This window comes from Primulina huaijiensis, chromosome 13, assembly GCF_012295235.1.
Source record: "Primulina huaijiensis isolate GDHJ02 chromosome 13, ASM1229523v2, whole genome shotgun sequence".
Taxonomy (NCBI): Eukaryota; Viridiplantae; Streptophyta; class Magnoliopsida; order Lamiales; family Gesneriaceae; genus Primulina; species Primulina huaijiensis.
In genome coordinates this window covers 15,963,315-15,985,047 of record NC_133318.1, presented here as the reverse complement: position 1 = coordinate 15,985,047, position 21,733 = coordinate 15,963,315, and the positions used below count along the sequence as shown (strand labels likewise).

General features: G+C 34.0%; 2 protein-coding genes and 1 pseudogene across 4 annotated transcripts; 2 read left to right on the top strand and 1 right to left on the bottom strand.

The window, feature by feature from the left end:
• Positions 1-528: 528 nt before the first annotated feature.
• LOC140956262 (protein YIP4b-like) lies at positions 529-4,521 on the top strand. The gene is made up of 3 exons (XM_073412967.1): positions 529-1,180; positions 3,804-3,878; positions 4,097-4,521. Exons 1-3 carry the CDS (start codon positions 671-673, stop codon positions 4,355-4,357), a joined length of 846 nt encoding a protein of 281 aa, XP_073269068.1. The 5' UTR covers positions 529-670; the 3' UTR covers positions 4,358-4,521.
• A 465-nt stretch (positions 4,522-4,986) lies between these two features.
• LOC140991268 (uncharacterized) lies at positions 4,987-6,340 on the bottom strand (annotated as a pseudogene).
• A 5,414-nt stretch (positions 6,341-11,754) lies between these two features.
• On the top strand, positions 11,755-21,478 carry LOC140991471 (ADP-ribosylation factor 1-like). 3 transcript variants are annotated; one of them, XM_073461434.1, is made up of 9 exons: positions 11,755-11,942; positions 12,024-12,228; positions 12,318-12,356; positions 12,673-12,735; positions 14,903-14,921; positions 16,529-16,640; positions 17,551-17,598; positions 17,688-17,818; positions 21,141-21,478. In XM_073461434.1, exons 2-9 carry the CDS (start codon positions 12,126-12,128, stop codon positions 21,172-21,174), a joined length of 549 nt encoding a protein of 182 aa, XP_073317535.1. In that variant the 5' UTR covers positions 11,755-11,942; positions 12,024-12,125; the 3' UTR covers positions 21,175-21,478. The 3 variants fall into 3 exon arrangements, with proteins under 3 accessions (XP_073317535.1, XP_073317536.1, XP_073317534.1); XM_073461435.1 differs by having other exon boundaries at positions 11,757-11,867; XM_073461433.1 differs by having other exon boundaries at positions 11,765-11,904.
• Positions 21,479-21,733: the final 255 nt, after the last annotated feature.

Genomic DNA, 21,733 nt, shown 5'->3' with positions numbered 1-21,733 from the left:
CGCACCGTTTAAATGGATAAATTTATTTATTATTAACAATGATAAAATAAAATGTTAGCCATTTTATATTTGAGGTAAAATCTAAACTACAAAACATAATTTAGATAGGTATACATTTTTATTAATAAACTAAATTTGCTTTTCCAATCCAAAGAAAAACGGAAATAAATTTTTTCTTGAAAAAAACAGTAGGTTAATCTATATGTATCTATACTAGAAAAATTTTATAGTCATTTATAAGAATTTACAAACACTACCATATTAATTGAAATCATATTTTAGCTGAATTTTTATTATAATCCCAAAAATACATCTCTTTCTTTTTAAAGCTTTTTTTTTCCATGAATAATATAATTTATGTAAAAAATTATTTAAAATCAGAAATTTTAAATTTATTTTAAATTTCAATTTTTTATATGATACATATAAAAGAAGAATATTATTATACTGACAAAAACTTCAACTATTGCAAAGGTCAATGTCACCGTTACTTAATTTTGAAGAAAAAGGAAAAACGAAAAATAACCTAAAATTAAATTATTTTCCAACAACAAATTAGTTTGCTCTAGTCGGCTCCCCGATCTCCATCATCCCCTACCCCCACCGCGCCACCACAACCGGCGCCGCCGTGGTCGCTCTTACACGTTAGTGCTTCATTTCCAGACCCAGAATGTCTCACAGTGACACAATCCCGCTTAGCTCCAGCTCGCAATCGGACATCGACGAAATCGAGAACCTCATCAACTACTACCCCACCTCCGTCCTCCCCGCCCGCCCTCCGTCCCCTCCACGCGCCTCCATCCCCGTCTCTTCCACTCCCCCGCCACCTCCCTCCTTCATACCTTCAAATCTTCCTCCTCCCACCATCCCCAAGCCCACCCCCATCCCATCCGCCGCAGCTCCCCCCAGGCCTCCGATTTCCTCTCCACATTTACCCTCTGCCACCACCAATATATCCGCATCTGGATTTGGGTCGCCGCCAAATACTCTGACAGAGCCTGTCTGGGATACGGTGAAGCGGGATTTCTCGAGGATAGGGAGCAATTTGAAGCTGGTTGTTTTCCCAAATCCATATAGGGAGGATCCGGGTAAGGCCTTGAGAGACTGGGATTTGTGGGGACCATTTTTCTTCATCGTATTCCTCGGCCTCACTCTATCCTGGTCTGCTTCCGTTAAGAAGGTGTGGCGGCTATCTGTCTTGCGGCTTTACATTTTATCATTATTACTATTTGAGTTAAACTGATTACGTTGCTTGAATTTCTTCTTGTGCTCGCTGTCTATGCATGCAAGAGAGCGTGAATGTAGATTTTAATTGCAAGTCTGGTTCAAGATCATAATTACCGTTCTTTTTTCAGTTCCATGTGATTTTTATTTTGTACCCATTTTCTTAGAGTGATATGCACTCACTGTGTTTTGTGCTAAACGTTTTATGTCTAATTTTAACGTGGTCATGCACGTCTGATGAGCAATTCAAATGCTAAAGATAGGCTCATAATTTGCAATGAGCACGTTTAGCCTGGAATGAAGTGGAAAGTTCTGGTTTCAATTCCTTTAGAGTGTTGTAGAGAGTTCATATATTCATTCCTGTAGTAATGGTTATCTGAGAAGTACTAGAAATTTATTTAATAGATCGGGAAGGATTGCATGTTACAGACATTTATTTTGGGTCTATGTGTACCGGTAAACCCCAGTTGTTTGATAAATTTGTTTGCATCTTACAGGCATTACACCCTCCTCCCCACCACACACACAAATACACACACACACTCACGTGATTCTGGCTGATAACATGTTTGAGTTGAAGAGTATGATGCAGAAGAAGAAAACCATATACTACATGACCTGCATCTTGAACTATAATTTCCTTGCGACCATAGTTTCTCCTCATTTTCTTACATTTCATTGAGTTTCCCCTACTGCAAAATTGGCAACATGATGCTAACAAAACGATATGGAAACTTCTGTTGTTTGGAATTCACTTCTTGTGTAGCTTATGTGTTTTAGTTCCTCTGATCCATTTAGCTTTTGGGTTTCAATTTTCCTTAGGTTACTGAATTTGGTTGCTTTATATTGAACCCTAAACTTATATCCACTGAAATATTCTGCTACGATTTTTCTGTGACCAGATTATGAGAAGGAAATAAAAATAGTTTGGAAAGCTGTGATTGAATAATCTATTGTTAGAATTCACCTGAGCTTCACAGAACTCAAGAACAAAAGAACAAAAATATAATGCGGATTGTATTGATTTGATGAAATAAACAAAGGAAAACAAACCCAGAGGTAGCCTCTGTACTCTCCCTAGCACAGCTAGTTACAATTCATGATAAAAAATAATAGAATGCCTGGAACCCCTCTCTTGCCTCATGTTTTATTTACTTCTCCCCTATGTCTAGATTCTTCCTATTACTTGAAACTCTTGGGCCTAAAACTAATACATTAGGGCCCATAAGAACATTAGGACCCATAAGATTATTGAAGACTGTAACATCTATTCTAATACCAGACAGGTTGCGGCGGATTTTTGTGTTCTTCTAAAAAGTATAATTTGTATACTACAGTGTTCTAAATGGATGCATGAGGCGGGTGTTTTAGGCGGTCCAAGCTATACGGCATTGGGGAGGCGGGTCGAGGCGGCGAGCAGGCGGGCAGTCAAGATTTTAAAATTGTAGTCAACAATTTTAAAAACGTAGTCAAAGTCAACTAATTTTAAATATCGAAACCCTAGTACACCTCACTTTCTTTATTTTATTTTTGGTTTTCACTCTCAACTCTCAAGTCTCAATCACCACACACTGCCCGCCGCCCGCCGCCCGTCGCCACAGCCGCCGATCGCCGCCAGCAATTAGAATATTTAGGTTAGGCATTGCGTATTTATTATTTATCATACTTTTTTAATAATATGTAATGCATAACTTGAATATTCTGTTTAGTCTACTACTTGTTCTAATGATGGATAATTAATTGAAACTTTGAAATTTAAACTTAGTTTTTTGGTAAAAGTAATTATATTACTTTGCTAGCATTAATATGATGATGAATCTTTATTAATTGCACATTATCTAGATGATATTATATTGTATGAAGCTTCTTTGTGTTTAAATATGATTTAATTGCACATTTTAAATAAAAAATATTGACTATTTGTGATTATATTGCATGATTATTTATGATTATCTATAAAAAAATTACTTAAAAAAATTCAACCGCCTAGGCGGCCGAGGCGGTAGGCGGTCACCTCCCGCCCTGCCACCGCCTCCCGCCATTTACAACCTTGGTATACTATATGCCATAAAATTGCTAGTTTCTATAGTTATAAAAGCTCAAAGTGTGCTATGGCACACCGTGCCCTGTAGCTTTGGATATAGGTGAAGTTCAAAGCACGTATCTTGTCAAAGTGAGACGTTATTGAAGTGGGGTGCATAAGGAATAATATTTTAGAGTTTAGGTGCATTATTACATCCAATATAAATTTGATGAGCCATGGAACTTCCATAAAACAAGTAGTCATTAGACAAAATTGGATTTCACTTAAAATGTGCAATTCCTTTCATTTGAGGTGAAAGAGGTCCTGAGCCTTTGTGGCACATCTAGATGTATATGCTTCAAGGCCAAGGTGTGCACCTTGAAGGACTGAGCCTTGGTGGGCCTTTAGGCAAAAGAATTGTGCTTCCCTGGGCATTGAGTCTAGGTGTTCTTCTTAGGTGCTTTTAATAACTATGGATTAATTAATTGTTTATCATGTCAAAAGTTTTCTTCTTGGTTAATTAACTTTTCATTTGCCAATTTGTATCCCTATACAGTCCGAAGTTTTTGCTGTTGCATTTGCGCTTCTCGCTGCGGGTGCTGTCATTCTGACCCTGAATGTATTACTGCTGGTAATTTCTTCTCTCCCTCTCACGGACAAAAAAATAAAAAGACAGACCAGAGATAACTTCTCCGAACAACATAGACTATGTCCAATTCATTACTCACTTGCACACACCGTGCCCTCATAAATTTTCTTTCTATTATGAACAAATTTAACAATAATCTATGCTCATCCGGTTGTACCAAAAAAACCTTATTTTCACTCTGATTTTCCGTGCATGTTTAGGGTGGTCACATCATCTTCTTCCAGAGCCTGAGTCTCTTAGGTTACTGCCTGTTTCCTCTCGACGTCGGTGCCTTAATTTGCATGTTGAAAGACAACGTAATAGTCAAAATTATTGTAGTTGCGGTGACATTGGCGTGGAGTTCGTGGGCGGCTTATCCATTCATGAGTTCTGCTGTAAACCCGAGGAGAAAAGCTCTTGCACTTTACCCCGTTTTGCTCATGTATGTTTCTGTGGGATTTCTCATAATTGCCATTGATTAACGGAAATAAGGAGAATCTTGAACTCAATTAAGTTTATAGTTTGCACTTGATATTCGACTCTATTAATTCGCTATATAAGCTTTTTCCCTCCATTTGGAATTTGATCGATTAGTTACTTGTGTTTAATCCATTCTAGTTATATAGCATTTTTCCCCTTGCATTTTGGTTTAATGTTTACTTAGCATGCGTTCTTTTATATAAACTTTTTGAAAAATTCTGAAAATCTTTGTCAAAGAAGTGTGATGGAGTACAATAATTTCAGCTGTTTAAGATCATTTCCAACAACAAAGTGCAAATTTTACACTAAAATAGTGCGATTTTTGCACCAAATACGACATCTATCTTCAATCCATTTATTTCAAATCTTACACTAAAAAGAATATTCTTAAAATATTTTTTTATTTTATATATATTAATTATTATATTTTATTTGATATAATTTTAATTATGCTTAATTTTTTATTATTAATAAATTTAAATAATAATATTTAAGTTTATAATTTAATTATATAATATTAATTAAATTATATAAAATATGAATTAATATACAAAAAATATTTAAATGAAAAATATGAATACAAATTCAAACATAATACATGTACAACTTCAAATATAATAAGAATACAACTTCAAACATTTGAATGATTATATTCATCCCACAAATGATCAATTAAAACATTTCGTAGTGCGAACTGATCATATTTGTCTTTCATTATTTTATATCGATTGAGAAATTTTTGAAATTTGATATGCTTATCAACAACCATTTCTATGTCCGAAGTTGGTGTTTCTCTCGTATCTTGAATGGGTGCACAAAGGTCACGTTCATCTTCGATAATCATATTGTGCATTATGATACAAGATTTCATTATGCCATGTAAATGACGTCCAATCACGTGTTGGGAATGCCACAATTGCAAATCGTGATTGAAGAACGCCAAATGCGCGTTCCACGTCTTTTCTACAGGATTCTTGTTTCATTGCAAAATATTTCTTTTTCGGACCCTTTGGATAATGAATACTTTGCATAATAGTTGACCATTTCAGATAAATACCATTAGCTAAATGATATCCCATATCATATTCTTTTTGTCCAATTCTATAATGAGCAGTAGGAGCAATACCTTGTGCAAGGTTGGAGAATAGATCGGACGCCTCCAAAACATTTATGTCATTATTGGATCCGAGCATACCAAAATATGCATGCCATATCCAAAGATCGTAATCAGCTACCGCTTTTAAAATGATTGTTGGAGAACTACTATGACCTGCATATTGACTCGCCCAAGCCGTGGGGCAATTTGTCCACTTCCAGTGCATACAATCGAGGCTTCCCAACATCCCCGGGAATCTTCGTTGTTCACCAATATACATTATTCTGGCAATATCATTGGATGTAGGTGATCTCAAGTTTTGTTCCGCAAAAACTTCCACTATAGCCCGACAAAACTATTGCATACACTCAATTGCAGTAGATTCTCCAATTTTGATATATTCGTCAGTAGCATCCGCGGATAAAGCATATGCTAGAATTCGCAACGAGGCTGTCATGTTTTGAATTTTTGATAGACCAAGCCGCCCCACACCATCATTTCGTTGTGTGAAATAAGCATCATGATTTTTTACCACAACAACGATACGAAGGAACAAATTTCGAGACATTCGAAATCGTCTTCGAAACATTGTTTCATTATATGTTGGGTTCTCAGCAAAGTAATCATTGAACGAATTACGATCGACGATTTTCCGATCACGATGGATGACTACGTGACCTGTAATTGAACCCTTGTGTGTTACTTGCTCTTGTTGGATGATATACGCAACAGCCAACTCTTGCTCTTGAGCTATAACATTTAAAATTGCTTTTCTTTTGTTTTCAAAATGCTCAACAACATTCATACAATAGTTTTGTGTTTCATCCTCATTTTCCGATAATGAAGATGAGCTAGAAGACGATATATGAGATTGGAAATGAGAATTCATTTTCAAGATCATGAAAATGTAAAATGTGTTGTGTGGGAAAATAGGATAATTCGATCACATCATATTATAGTTGTTAAGGATATGATATTTAGATGGATTGCATTCCTATATATATCAGGAGCGTTGGATTAGATTTCCTATTTAGATTATTACCGTTGGATGGATTACATTCATATCTACATCACGAGCGTTGGATTAGATTTCTTTTCTAGATTATGGCCGTTGGATGGATTTTATTCCTATCTGCATCAGGACCATTGGATTATATTTCCTATCTAGATCATATCCGTTGGATGTATTACATTCTTATCTACATCAAGACCGTATGATTAGATTTTCTATCTAGATCATGACCATTTGATTAGATTCCAATCCTATCTACAAAAGGACCGTTATATCATATTATATGTAATTGATCCTTTGATGAGATTACAATCTTATCGTCTTTTCAGTATAAATAAACTATATCCAGATTATAAAATCATGACACCTACAATCTCAATCTTATTATCATTTTCCAAGCAAGCTAATGACATCCAATGCTAGAACTGCTTCTTACAGCGTTGAAGAAGACATGATTCTATGTCATGTATCTCTTGACATAACACAAAATCATATCATACGCATCAACCAATCCAAAGACCAATTTTGGACTCGTGTCGAAGAAGCTTACAACATCACCAAACCAAACTCTCTACAACTACATAACAAAAGATCATTGTAGTGTCGCATGAAAGTTGTACTCCGTCACATTGGAAGATTAAGATGATGCGTTCGCCAAATTGAAACTCTCAAACCTAGTGGTGCATCTGAAGATGATATTGTAAGTATTTTTTTATATAGATTATTTTCTTTACTAGTTTAAACTCTTCTACGAGTCGTGTATTTTCGTGCAGTTTGATAGAGCAAAAGATCTGTTCATGCAAGATTCTAATTATATTAAAAAATTCAAATTTGATCATGTGTGGCCTATTATAAAAGATATTGAAAAATTCTCCAGTAACATCAATCCATCGAGTCCAGTACCTAAAATTCATGTCACAAACTTGGATTCGTCACATTCAGAAACTCAGACACCAGATACTCCAATATCAGGTTCTCCTGGATTGCATTTCTTTTCAATTAATTTAAGCAGTGATGAAAATGCAGGTGACACTTCATCCGAGCGACCTATTGGAGTTAAAAAAGCAAAATTAAAGAAAAAAAAATATGACAACATTTCAGAATTATTATCTACGATTAAACAATAACATCACAATCTTATGAATATACTAGAAAAGGGCTCCACTGAACTTCAACAACATTATGATATTCGAATGCTAAAATTGCAAAATGATAAATTGAAATTGGAAAATCAACAAAATAAATTGAAACTCGACAACAATAAATGGCATTGGCTGCCCTTCAAGAGGAGAATAGAGTTATGTACATGGATTTAAGTATAATTTGCGATCCAGAAATGTGTGAAATAGTTCGAATTGAACAAGCAAAAATTATGCAAAAAAGAGAAAGACATGGACAACAAGATGACACGTTTGGAAAATATTTGGATGATTTTGGTGGATCCGGATCAAATTTACCAGATTATTGATTATCTAGTTTGTTTATCTTCTAAATGTATTTTCCTTTTGATTACTGTCTTCTTATTTGCATTTGTATTTGAATTATGTGTTTCGAGTTGCGTTTGTATTTCAATTATTTTTTTCAATTTATTTATGAATTGTATTGTTATATTAATTTTTTGTATTTTTATTAAAATTATATTAATTATAAATCATTAAATCAAATTAGTCGTTAATTATTAATAATTAAAATAAATAAATAAATAAATATTTTAAAAATCAACAATTATTATTTTTAAATTTTATAATTAAATATCTAATTATTAAAATAATAAAATAAACATTATACTATTATTTAAATAATATTTATAATTTTTAATACAAATATTTATAATAAATATAAATAAAAAATTTTTTTAAAAAAAGACCTCTGCGTCAAATTTGGCGCAGAGGAATGGGCGGAAGAAGATTGGTTGCACCAAAATGGTGTAAAATACCATCAACTATAATTTTTAATAAAACGACAAATATTCGATTTTACAATTGATATCAAAACTAAATCACGGTAAGTGTTTGATCATACAAAATGAATTGGACAGTGTGGTATATATTCGAATTTGTTTTAGAAGTATCATGTTAAAAAAAACTTTATTTCAATAAGAAAATGTTAGATTTTTGTCTTTATTTGTTTTAAATTGAGAAATAGATTTGTTACAATCAAATCACGAACCAAAACATCGTCTCAACTTAGAACATTGACGTTAAATGTGTCACAAGTCTGGCGATTGTTAGGTTTTTAATAGCATGCATGTCGAGTATTTTAAAATTTTAAGTAATCATATCACTAGAAAAACACACTATAATATTAAAATTTTATGTAATTGTAATAAATTTAATTGGAAATAATAATGTACAATACAATTACGAAAATACGTGGAAGGGTTTTGGGTGAAACGGATAATTTATATATTTTTTTCTTTCCAAATTCTTTAAATATATGGGAATTTGAAATAAAATTATTTCCAAAACAGTAAGACTATTGCAAAAAAAAATTTCGAGAAAAGTTGTTTTACGCCATACATATCTATATATATAATCTATGAAAATACTTTTAGTTGCACATGTGGATATTTTCTTTATTTATCATTAATTAAAGTTAAGAGATGGTATATAAGAAAATTGCTTAGTTTGAAGAATTAATATTCGTGCGGTCGACCTCACAACTGGGTAAAATGTGCTATGATGATGATCATTAATTAAATTTAAATTCGAGTAATTAACTTTTGACGATGAAACCAACATTCTGAAAATATCCTTTTTAAAGACAATATATTAAAATTTTAATTAAATATTCATCAATTTCTTATTCAAATTTTCATCTAAATTAAACTATCATGTCTCTTTTCAATTCACACCAAAATAAAAATAATCATGATCTCAAATCCGTAAGGTTCGAATTTATCGTTAATTTTTACAAACATGACAAATATGTTAGGGCCGTTATTATTTATTATTGGTGGCAAGTGGCTATAAGTTCCTTTCAAAACTTCTAGTTTTTACTTGAATTATGTAAAATTCAAATTAAAGAATACCTTAAAAAAAACCACTAAATGATTGTAAAATTATACTACAAATATTAACTTGGTTTTGGCCAGGACTTACCTGGTTTAATTTACTTATTTTACAATATATAATGTAAAATTAGATGTGTTAAGAAAATTGATTTATTTTTTCCTAAAAAAAAATAAACACCGTTTGATGTGAAAAATAAGATTCAATATCCTTTTATCATCTCACATTTGACTCGAATTTTATAATAATTAGAGTTAATAAAATTATTATGTTGTCCTCGTCTTTTAATTTATCAATCATAGTTATATAATTTTTTAAAACTAGAAAATTAATTAAATAAACTTTAGTACTATTAAAATAATATTAAATTTTTTTTTAATGAATTCCAAATTTCAAATAATTATGTATATATGTAGCCAAATATTAAATTTAAGGTTTAAAAAAAGAAAATTAATTTTCAAATATATATTAGGGATGATAGTTTTCTCCGAACTCGTGGGAGAATCAGGTACTCGACCCGAATTGAGGAGGGTATGGAGAGATTTTTTGAACCAATTAAATATATGAGTTTGATTTTCTGGTTCGGGGATGGAGGCGGATAGCATCATCTTANAAAAAACCAAAACAAAAAAAAATAAAAAAATTGGATAATTCTTTTTTCACGGTAGCCTTGTTTCAAAATACCTAACCAATATAGAAGTTAGAACCTTAGCTGAATGAATATGTATCATTACTAGCCTGCACATGAATCTCAATATCATCAGAATGCAAAACAATGTGCTCGATATCATTTTGCTGAATGAAGATATTATCATCAACATACACCTCAGCCATGTGTCCACATCATTTTCCCTACCGAGAAATTATTTATTTCTATATCCTGATTTGAACAAACATTCTTCATATCTTCGAATACTTCATTTTTGCAACAATGATTAAAGACAAAAGTTCGATCAAAATAGTCATCATACAAATCTTTTTCGTTACCATCATTGTATTCATTATTCACATGTCCATCATTCAAATAATTCACATTTATATCAACGGCCACAATGCAATCAGTGTCAAAAGTTATATCCGTCTCAACAACATCCAAAGTAGCAACAATAGTGCATTCAACTTCGACATAAAGCACATGTCTGTCTCTTGCACAGCCAAAATATAAGTGCGTTTTCAAATCATTATCATTCTTAATATACATAGGAGGAATATTGCAATGCTTCACATATGGTAAATAACTCAATTTCAATTGTTCTGTGCCACTTAGATTCATACTCTGTATATCTCACATCGTAAATATTCCATCGAACAAATTTCGGAATCCAAAGGAATAGCTGTCCACTTACCAGTAAACCATTGACGTCATTTAAATATATTATCTTCATTACTTTCTCATTTACTATCATATTCAAAAACAATGACTGTTGGTATATTCTATAAAATTATAAAACATATTTTACATGGTACAATCAATCCATTATAATAGAAAAATTATTAATTTAAAATATTTATTTCAATAAAAACTGACTCAACGTGATGGAACTTGACCAAACATTATGAGATGCGACACAAAATGATGAAACCCGACCGAACATGATGAGATGCGACCCAACATGATGCAACACGATCCAAAATGATGAAACTCAACTAAACATGATGTCACTCGACCCAACACGACAAAACATGATGAAACACGACCCAACATGATGAAACCGAACCGAACATGATGTCACTCGACCAACATGACGAAACATGACGACTCACGACCCAAAATCATGACACTTGACCCACAACTCGACCCAAAATATATTCTAAAACCGAAGCAATACTTGGTCCAACATGATGCAACTCGACCAAAACCTCTAACAATACTGAAACGCAGCCCCAAAAACTTGACCCAAACCCTTGAATCAGCTCAACACTTGTAAATTACAGACAACTGTTTCATTTCCATCGTAAACAAAGAGATCATTATAAAAAAGTTGGGTATAAATAACACTTACATTATAAAATTATACTTACGTTTTTCAAATGATCTTTGCTTCAATATTTCTTTGATTTCCTTTCAGGAACCAACATCGAGATCTTAAAGTGGAGGGAGAGACCATATTATCGAGATCTTAAAGTGGAAGAAGGAGACAAATTATAAAAATCATAAATGATATTAAATAATCTTACCTAATTGTCTGAATTAATATATTAATAAAAAACTCTCTTTCACCGAATAAAAAATTTCAGACACCCTTCATTTTAAATAAATTTCAAATGAGTCGGATATTTTTTTTGTCGACCCCTTCACTTCCCATGACAGCATATAAATTATGTATATGAAATGGAGAATAGCGCCTCCGACGTTGATCACACGCCTAATCTCACCAGCAATCCCTCCATTTGTACGGAATTCACCGCCATAACTTCCATTTCCTCGAAGTAACCCTAAAATTTTTATCCCAATACCTTTTCTTCTGGTGCGCGATTTCAACTGCTTACTAGCTCAGTTTCTCCTAATTTTGGCATTAAGGATATCTGAAGATTCATTTTTCCTTCAGGAATAACTAGAGGGTGCTGCGGTGTTTCTTAGATCCGATCTTGTGATTTGGCGTCAAGTGTAGGTGTTAAGATTGGTGATTTTGAACGTAAAAAGCGGGGAAATGGGAATAGCTTTCACGCGGCTGTTTTCTTCGCTTTTCGGAAACAAGGAGGCTCGGATCCTAGTTCTGGGGCTCGATAATGCTGGAAAAACAACGATTCTTTGTATGCATTTACTTTATCCGACCTCGTTTCATTAATCTCTTCTCGTGTGATGATTTTATTTTATTTTTTCGTATTCTTTAATTTTTCAGATCGGCTTCAGATGGGTGAAGTAGTCACCACTATTCCAAGTACGGATTCACTGTTTCCATTTTTTAAAAAAATTTTCTTTCTTGTGTGATTAGGATAATGACAGCATGTTAGTTGTATTGTGAGCTTGATGTTTTAGCAGTGCAATTGCTTTTATGGAAGAAATAATTTAGATAGTATATTTTGGATCATCACCTTATGATCTCCAACTGACTTGCTACTATTGTGGGCTGTCTAGAATCTAATCTAGTTTTTTATCTGTGTCAATTTTGAAGTCGATTGAGAGATGTATGAGCTCAAGGTGGGAAAAAGTGTGTTTCTAAAGCTGATAACTGACAAGTCATTCTGTCATTGCAGCAATTGGGTTCAATGTGGAAACCGTGCAATATAACAACATCAAGTTTCAAGTCTGGGATTTAGGTAAGTTTATTTACACTTGATTTATGATAATCTACCTTTTCTGTCGTGTGAATTTCAATTTATTTTAATTGAATTTGTAGAATTTGATCAATTAGAGATCCTCATTCTTCTGAAATGGTGTTTTGTGAGTTGTGGCGTGCATGACAAAATAACAGACCAACAGTTATCCTTTATTTAAGCTGAAAACCAAGAAGATTTAAGGGCTTCCGAGTTAATGCTATCAGTGAAATTAGAGGTGTAGTGAATGTAGAATGAACTCATAAGGAGATTGAATCTTGGTATCTGGTATCATGACAGATCGTTACTTCATAGTCATTCTTTTTATTTTCAGAAGATTACAAATTGTCAGCATATCTATACTATAGACCTTTTCAGAAGATTACAGATTGTCAGCATATCTATACTATAGACCTTTGATCTCTTGATGAAGCTTACTACCCAATTTATGTTCTTGAATCTTCAAATGACCCTCCTTCCCCTATCTATCCTTCCTCTTTTATTTTGCTATTTCATAGTTTTTTTCGATAATTAACGAGTTACTCAACATTTCTTTTTTTACATTCAAATCTTTGGTTTTCGTATAAACTATATTTGTGTCGTTGAATTCTATGAGAATAATATTTTCATTTCCGTTGTGTGCATCTATCAAAAGTTGCTATAGTTTGTGAAAATCAAAGAGATGTCTGCGAATTACGAGAGTGTTCTCGTTGTAGTTTATTTATGATGGCTCTGGAGGACCTTTCGATTATTTCTTAATTACATGATTCATTGATAGCAATGTTGTTAGATCACGATACTAGGTAGGGTCATCTTCACGCAATGGTGATTAGATTGTAATTAAAATAAAAAAGTCATTAATAGTCCTATATTGTAAATTTTAACTTTATGCGATTTGATTGTAAGCTGATATGTCATGAAGATAATATCACCAACTTATCTTCTATGTGATAAATGAATCGTCAATAATCAATATATACAATGACAGCATGCATATGATACAATAAACTTCTTATACTGTGGATTCACTAATGCTAAAATTTATTTAATTTTCTTGTTGCTATAGATGTAAGCTTGGAGAGGCTGAAGGAAGTTTTTGAAAAATTTTAGGCTTTTTGGAGACAGAGATACTGTAGGATTCTAACAGGGAATGGAGCAACTCATTCAGTTTAATGGTGCTAGAAAATTATAGTTTGCAAGCAGCCATGGGATAGAATAAATTAAGATGACAATACAAGAATACTGAAAGGTATTAACATGAATTGCAAAATCAAATTATGATTCACGGGCCTTCTAACGGATAAGTGCAAGATGCTTGGTTATTTGGTTCAAGGGTATTACTTTGTCATTCCAACTGATAAAAACATTAATTCTTAGTTTCACTTCTCTCTTAACCAATTGCTTGCTTAAAATCGTGGTGGCAACAAAATGTTTGGGTTGGTATTGGGATGCTTTGGTGGGAAAAGGATTAAAGATAATTGTAGGGTTGTTATTTCTGCAAGTTTGTGGATGTCTCATTTTGATTAAATTTAATTTGCCCCTTTGGCTTATGAGTGTGGATCAGGATTATAGATTACCTGCAATTGCTAGTTGGGATGAAGATATGTTTAAATATCTACCACCCAATCTACTATTTTTCAGGAGTATGTGGATGATCCTTATAACTCCTTAGTCATATTCTTGATCATTATTTATTTTCTACATACAATCATTTTATTACTTGTTGCTTTATGGATATCATTATTTGATCAGCTTTAACATTATTGTCAATGTGTTTTATTTTTGTGGAATTTAATGAAGTTGTCCTAGTTCAATTTCTTGCATGGTGTGATAATTCAAATTTTTTCCTTTGATTTTGCAGTTTGGTACAAATATATGAATGTTTCCTGATTGCTAACTGTTAACATATTAAGTTCCATTTTTGTGATTCCATTGTTTATTTGGCCATATCACAGTCACAATGAGATGAAAAAGCTTTCGTTGGAACCCATACTGTAGTTGGGAAAACGGAATAGTCATCAGCTACACATTCACTTATTCTTTTATTTTTGTATCAAGAAATTGATATTTTACTTGTCGCTGTAGTTTCACTAACTTTTTACAACTTGTTTAAATGAACTCATTCTAATGTCTGAATTTAACAAAGATGTGTTCCCTTTTCTGTTTGCAGGTGGACAAACTAGTATTAGGTAATTCTGACCGCCCTGAAGTGTAGAGCTTATTTGCCTGATGTAGGCGTAGTGGAAGTTTCTTGTACAATTCCCAAGCTATTAATTTCCATATTGGTGTTTCCTTGTTGATTTTATCTTTATTTTATTTTCTAACAGTTTTGGATGGAAAGTCTGCTTTAGTGACTGAGATAGTGAAGGCATGCATTAGGCATGATGTCTCCATTTGGAGGAAATAAATAAAGAATATCACAATTAATTAAACGGGATTTGCCGTCTTCTCTAAAGATTTATGAGAAGAGCATTGCATTTCTTATTGTAATGATATGCCATGAAGAAGATAAGTTTGTCTAATGGAATTTATACCGGTCTTTGACTTCTACGGTGGTCGGTGAAGCCTTATTTGGGTTTTATGCTGAGTTTATCTAAGAAACATGGACAATGGGCTTCATTGGGGCTTAAATGTAATCTTCCAATAGTAGATTTTTTTGTTGTTCATTAACAGCTTCATGCTCTAGCTCCAAGACGAGTACCCCTACATCCTCTCAATGGCAATATGTGTGGGAATTCTTTCTGAATGTACTCAATTTCCTTTATCATTAGCTTAAACAATTTGTTGAACTTTGTATATTCAGTCATATATCGTACATAATGAGCTTACTGATATAAATCAAACAACTGTTGACTTCTTACAGTTGGGCTATGGAGTTGATTCACTATCTTTAAGAAAGCCCAGTGTATTTTTGTTATTTATGAGATTGCATTCAAATATCTTTAGAATGGTGATATGATAAATTATTAAATGATATCTAGTGATCGTGTATTGAAGATATGAAATGGTATAATGGTTGAAAAAAGTAGAGAGAAAAGTGTTATCTTGTATAGTAAATACTGATTACTAATTGATAGGTGATTTGAAAGGGGAAGTAATTTGTTTGATTGAAATTTTGAAAATAAACTTAAGTGAAATTACAACTTTCAAATATTATTGGTCAAACAGGGGTTCTGCTTTTCAATATTGATAATTTGAACCAAGTTCCCCCTTATATTTCGTTGTTAGTTATTTTATTTTTTCAATACATGGCAATAACTGTACGTTACTTTACGCTCTGATTTCCATGAATTGAGTTGTTTCTCTACAATGTTTTATCCGTGCTTCAAGATCGTTGGGATCTTTCCACACCGTGAAAGAGATAAAATGGTGTGAGCGTTCGTTCCACTGATTACTGTGTTGGACTCATGGGATAACTGTAGCTTCCATTTTACAAAGAGAATTGATTGCATCTCGATGATCTTCTGGCATGAGTTTCTATCGTTAGACTTTAGGTACTTCTTCCATCAAGCACAGGATAAAATAAAAACAGAATTATTATCAACCCCCTAGAATTTTCTTTGAACTTATTCTTTCTCTGTGTTAAAGCAAACTGGTCTTTGAAACATCTTATTCCTCTTTTGAGTGCAACTCCCTGTCGTAGTCCAATTGTTTGGTGATTTGTGTTCAAGGAGTTCTTTCGCATCTCCCAAGGTCATCAGCCACTTGAACTCATGGTGCATAAGATAATCATATTGTGCTTGTTTTTCATAGCTGAAACGTGTTGAATGGGGCATTCATTTATTTTGTTTCCCAGGCCTTACTGGAGGTGCTACTTTCCCAATACTCAAGCCATTATATACGTTGTTGATTCGAGTGATACTGATAGACTGGTGGTTGCAAAAGAGGAATTTCACGCGACACTGGAGGTGCTCTTGCTTTTGTTCATCTTTATTATTGCCCCATATTGGAAATGTTCAATTTTTGTATCCGGTGTATGTTTTGTGCTTCAGATATAACATATTGGGCAATCTTTCTGGGGCAGTTTAGATTATGGATTAATTGAAGCACACTTGCCTTGTTTTTAGTTCATTTTCAGATATGATTGGTAGGTACTAGGCTGTGGTAATTGGTAAATTACGATGAGGAAAGGTAGAGCATACAAAAGTTGAAACACACATCTCCTGGCCCTCTACAATAGTTACTTTGAGGTCTGCACAAGTTGGTTTGACAGGTAGAATGTGTGATTTGGGTGTTAAATTACAACCCGTTTACAAGTTGTAGTTAAGACAGTGAGATGTAAAGTGTTGGTTTTACAGTTTTCCTCATCAATATTGGAAATGAATTAGTGGGTAAAAAGAATTTGTGTAACTTCGGCCATCTTTAGCGCTGGGAGAGCTGGAGTGGATTTCTACTTCCCCCCAGCCAGGAATCAACTTGAGCTGGAGTGGATTTCTGCTTCCTCCCAGCCAGGAATCAACTTGAGCTGGAGTGGATTACTGAAGAGAATAAGATAATTTTGAAAAATCTTTCCCCAGTTCCATCAACTTGAGCTGGAGTGGATTACTGGAGAGAATAAGATAATTTTGAAAAATCTTTCCCCAGTTCCCATATTTAACTCACAATTTAAATACAAGGCCATCCTGTCTTGATCACTGGAGTCAGAAAGAGCAACGTTGATGTTTATATTTTCTCTCATATGATTCTTGCATGAAGTTGCCAAGCCCTTCTTATTTACTCAAATATGTTCTAAATATCATGTTAAATAAGCTTGAATATATTCTTGATCTGTGATCCCCTATTCTACTATTAACCTGTAATATTACGGCTTCCTGTCAGGAGGAAGAGCTGAAAGGTGCTGTTGTCCTCGTGTTTGCAAACAAACAGGTTTGCTTAATTTAGCAGCAACATTGGTGCTTTTAGAGTTTCAATCTTCTTTGTGCTTGATGCATCACAAAAAAATCTACCATTTACAGGATCTACCTGGGGCACTTGATGATGCTTCTATAACTGAGGCCTTAGAGTTGCACAAAATAAAGAATCGTCAATGGGCTATTTTTAAAACATCTGCAATAAAAGGAGAGGGCCTCTTTGAGGGCTTGGACTGGTAAACTCAAATCACCGCTTTCGTACCTGATGTTTCCCAATTTCTTTTTCTTTGCCTAGTGAAATAGCTTTTAGTGGTAGTCCATGACAATGCTGTAATTTAAACATCCCTTACTCATTTTTTCCTTAAAATATACTAGAATTTTTTTTTCATAAATATACCTTAAAATTCGAAACTCACACATACAAAATAAATCATGTTTAAAAATTCGAAATGCATAAAATCCCATAAGCCGTCAACGGTAAAATCATAAATCAATTTAAAGAAGAACTCAACCTCCAACTTCAAACCAAAGCATAAAATCTTTATAAAATGAACCCTCAAACTTTATGTAAAAAAACTTTAACTTAATGCGGAAATGCTAATGTCCCTCGAGAGTGTACTGCCGGACCCGATCGACTCAAGCTTAGCGCCTCCCTTAACATCATCCTCACTTGCGACCATTTAAACCTAGTGAGTCTAATGACTCATCACGTTCTAACCGTACATAACAAATAATATATATACAGGCACATACAGCTTTAAAATACATCATTTACTATAATAGGATGACATAAGAACTCGTAAGCATTAAAATCGTAAATCATTTAAGCATGCAATATCACAAATCATTTCATCATCATATATCATTTTGGGTGAAGTTTGATCTTCAAGTTACTATCCTTTATCATTCATCCTCTGGTCGACTATTCAGTCTATATACACCAAGTACCTGGGAGCATGGCGTCATCAACTCTCGTCACTGGCCAAACATGGAAATCCGATATTGGGCTCCCTCTGGGGCTTTTCCCTCACGATATTTCCATTAAATTTGTAATTTCACTGTTCCTTCTTAAAATGGATCCCTCGCATATTCTCCATGTCATAGTCAATTCACATATTTCAAAATATTTTTCTTTTTCTTTTATTTATAAAATATCGTATCATTCAAAATAAATCATAAAATAACATTTTTCGGGAAAATCATTTAGCCTCAGCATATATCGTAAAAAATATCATATTTTCATCATAAACATTTTAAAATATCATTTAGCATGTGTTATGATTGCTCGGGACACTGCCAGACCTTTCGAACTACACGGGGATGTAAAATGATCATTTTACTCCTGGACCCCAAACTTCCCGTTTTTTACTTTTTCTTACTTTTCTTGACTCGAGCCTATCCTGAACCTTCATATAAACTAATTTTTTTGACTTCTACTAATTTTCTTAAACGCAAACCCGAGCCTCTCGATTCAATTACTTAATAGCTAAATCGTAAAGCGTTTTGAACACTAATTAATTCAAAACTTAATATTTTCATCCCAAATTTTAAACATAAACTTTTTATCCCTAAACTACCCCTTTGAGTCGTAAACCATCCCCCGTGACCCCGGTTCGGGCCCTTTAAATTTTAAACATAAATTTTTCATCCCTAAACTATCCTTGTGAGTCATGAACCATCTCCCTTGACCCCGGTTCGGGCCCCATCTCTCCCCTAACCCATATTCGAACCCTTATTCCCAAATCAAGCCATCACACCCAAAACTCTCGAGCCACCCCCAAGCCACCTTGGACCAGACCACTTCTAGACCACCAGCCACCCTCTTGGACCACCCTGGACTCGCCTTGACCAGCCTTGAGCCAGCCCCAAGCTGCGTGGTCCCCCTCTTCTTTCCCTCATGTGTGCGCCTCAACAAGCCCTTAGAGCTCGCGGCTGGCCTCCAACCGCCGAGCCATCCCTCCAGCCAGCCTAGTACTCTTCCTGGCCCCTAAACGCAGCCTACCCGAGCCCTGGCCGGTCCCTGGTGTGCTGCCCCACCTAGCCGATGGAAACATCCCAAAACATGCAAGGAAAACCTAACTTTCAAGCCTCCACCATACACGTCCTTTGCTACTGTCCAGCCTTTGTTTACCATTTAAACGACACTTTTTACTATCCATAAACGTCTCATATTGGCAGCGATCCCGTTAGAATTCATAACACGTTCGTATAAACGTCAAAATTTTGAAAATTTATGTCGAAACGTTAAATAATTCGATCTAAACATTTTTCATGCTTAAAAACAATAAACATGCATATTATGATTTGAATGGTACAAAAAGAAAGTTTAGAAACGTGCATTTGTGTTAACAACACTCAAATAATCAATCGTTGGCGCGGGGTAGCGAGTAGGAATGATTAGGGAGCGACTAGCCTTCAAATCCTAGCTTGAAACTCTCGAATTTGGTGTGTGTTGTGTGTGCTTGGGGCGGCTGCTTTAGAGGCCTAGGGTTTGTTTTATTTTAAAATTTTAGGTGTAGGAATTTAGGGTTTAGGGCTTTTTTGTTTAGGAATAAATTAGGCCCTTTAATCCTAATTAATTTGGGCCCATTAAGGCCCATTTAATCATAAATAAAAGTTTACAAAAATCGTTTTCAAAATAATTACTTTCGGATCCATAAAAGCTCTTCGTTTGACTAAAATCGGCTTCTCGAATAAAATAAGACTCGCCTCCAAAAAAATTTGGACTTCAGCATTTTTAGAAAAATTAATCCTATTTAATCATATTACCGAGCCTTAAAAATAGTTAATAAAAAATATTTTCATCTTGATCGTCCCCGATTTCCTTTCTCCGGCCTAATATCGAATATCTGGACAAAAATCCTTAATTCATGAAATAATGCAAAGTTAGGCAATTAAACATGTAATCATAATAAAATATATCATTTAAGCATTTTAAATCAATTAAATAAAATAAATAAGCAATTTAAGTAATTTCCACGCATGCGGTTTACTTGGACTGATTTTCGGACTTTACAGTAATCCTTTTGAATTTTTGCTTAGATGTTCATTCATTAGGTTCTTCACTCAAACGGCGCATCAGCTGTTATGAGTCTGACAAGAAATTGTGAAACTGTACTTAGGGTCTCATACAGATTAAATTAGTTCTCAGAGCTCAGTAGCTTATATCTTAACAGCCACACTTTTGTTAAGAGTTAAAAGACTGGTCTATGGAGGGCTACATTGAGCCATTGCCAATAATACTTATGAAGGCTCTCATTATAGGTCAGATAATAACATTGATACAGGGTATAGTCTTCAGAGTGAGTCTGCAAGAGCTCAGCTTTTCTGGGATAGGCGATATTGCGATTTCCACATCAACTTAATATAGAATTGTGGAGTGATGTTCGTGATGGACAAGTCCAACTCTATATTCCCTAAAAGACAATTCTATTTCTTTAGGATCAAGAGTTTTGTATTCTCATTTTAATGAAACAATGTTACAGTATCAGTCTTGCTGTCCTTTCCAAGTATTTTTGTTCTCTCGCCTTACTTCTGCTTCTATCACCAATTGAACAGGTTGAGTAACACGCTCAAGGCGGGAGGTGGATAATTTGGACTATAAACAGCGTAGTTGGTTATGGCATGGCTGAGATTGATCTGGAAAATATCCGGTTGTTTACGGTATATGATTTTTACTGATTCCATTACTAGATTGTCTGTCTTCTGTTATGTTTTGTGGAATATATAGGGTCGATATTCGGATGTTAAGTTTGAAGTTTCACCGGAAATAACAAACTTATAGCTCATCTTTCCGAATTAAAAATATTTCCTTGACATCTATCTGGTTACTTCCCCAGTTATTCTGAGAATAAGTTATGTTTCGTTTATTCATCAAGAGCACATGGTTTGCTTTCTGTTTGCATAATTCAGTATATGTACAAGGAATTTTGTTTGATGAAATTTTATATGAAGCGGTGCGGCATTAATTTAGGAATACCATCTTCGCAATGATACAGCAAGTAAGGAATTGTCATTATATAAATGGATATACATCAATGATCGATGTCTTTGTGTCATTTTCGTAATAAAAAAGAGCAATTTTGGAGGTATATGCTGGTATGGCATAATTCAAGGGATATTAGCTTTGAGGGGCCTTCCCAAATGACCCG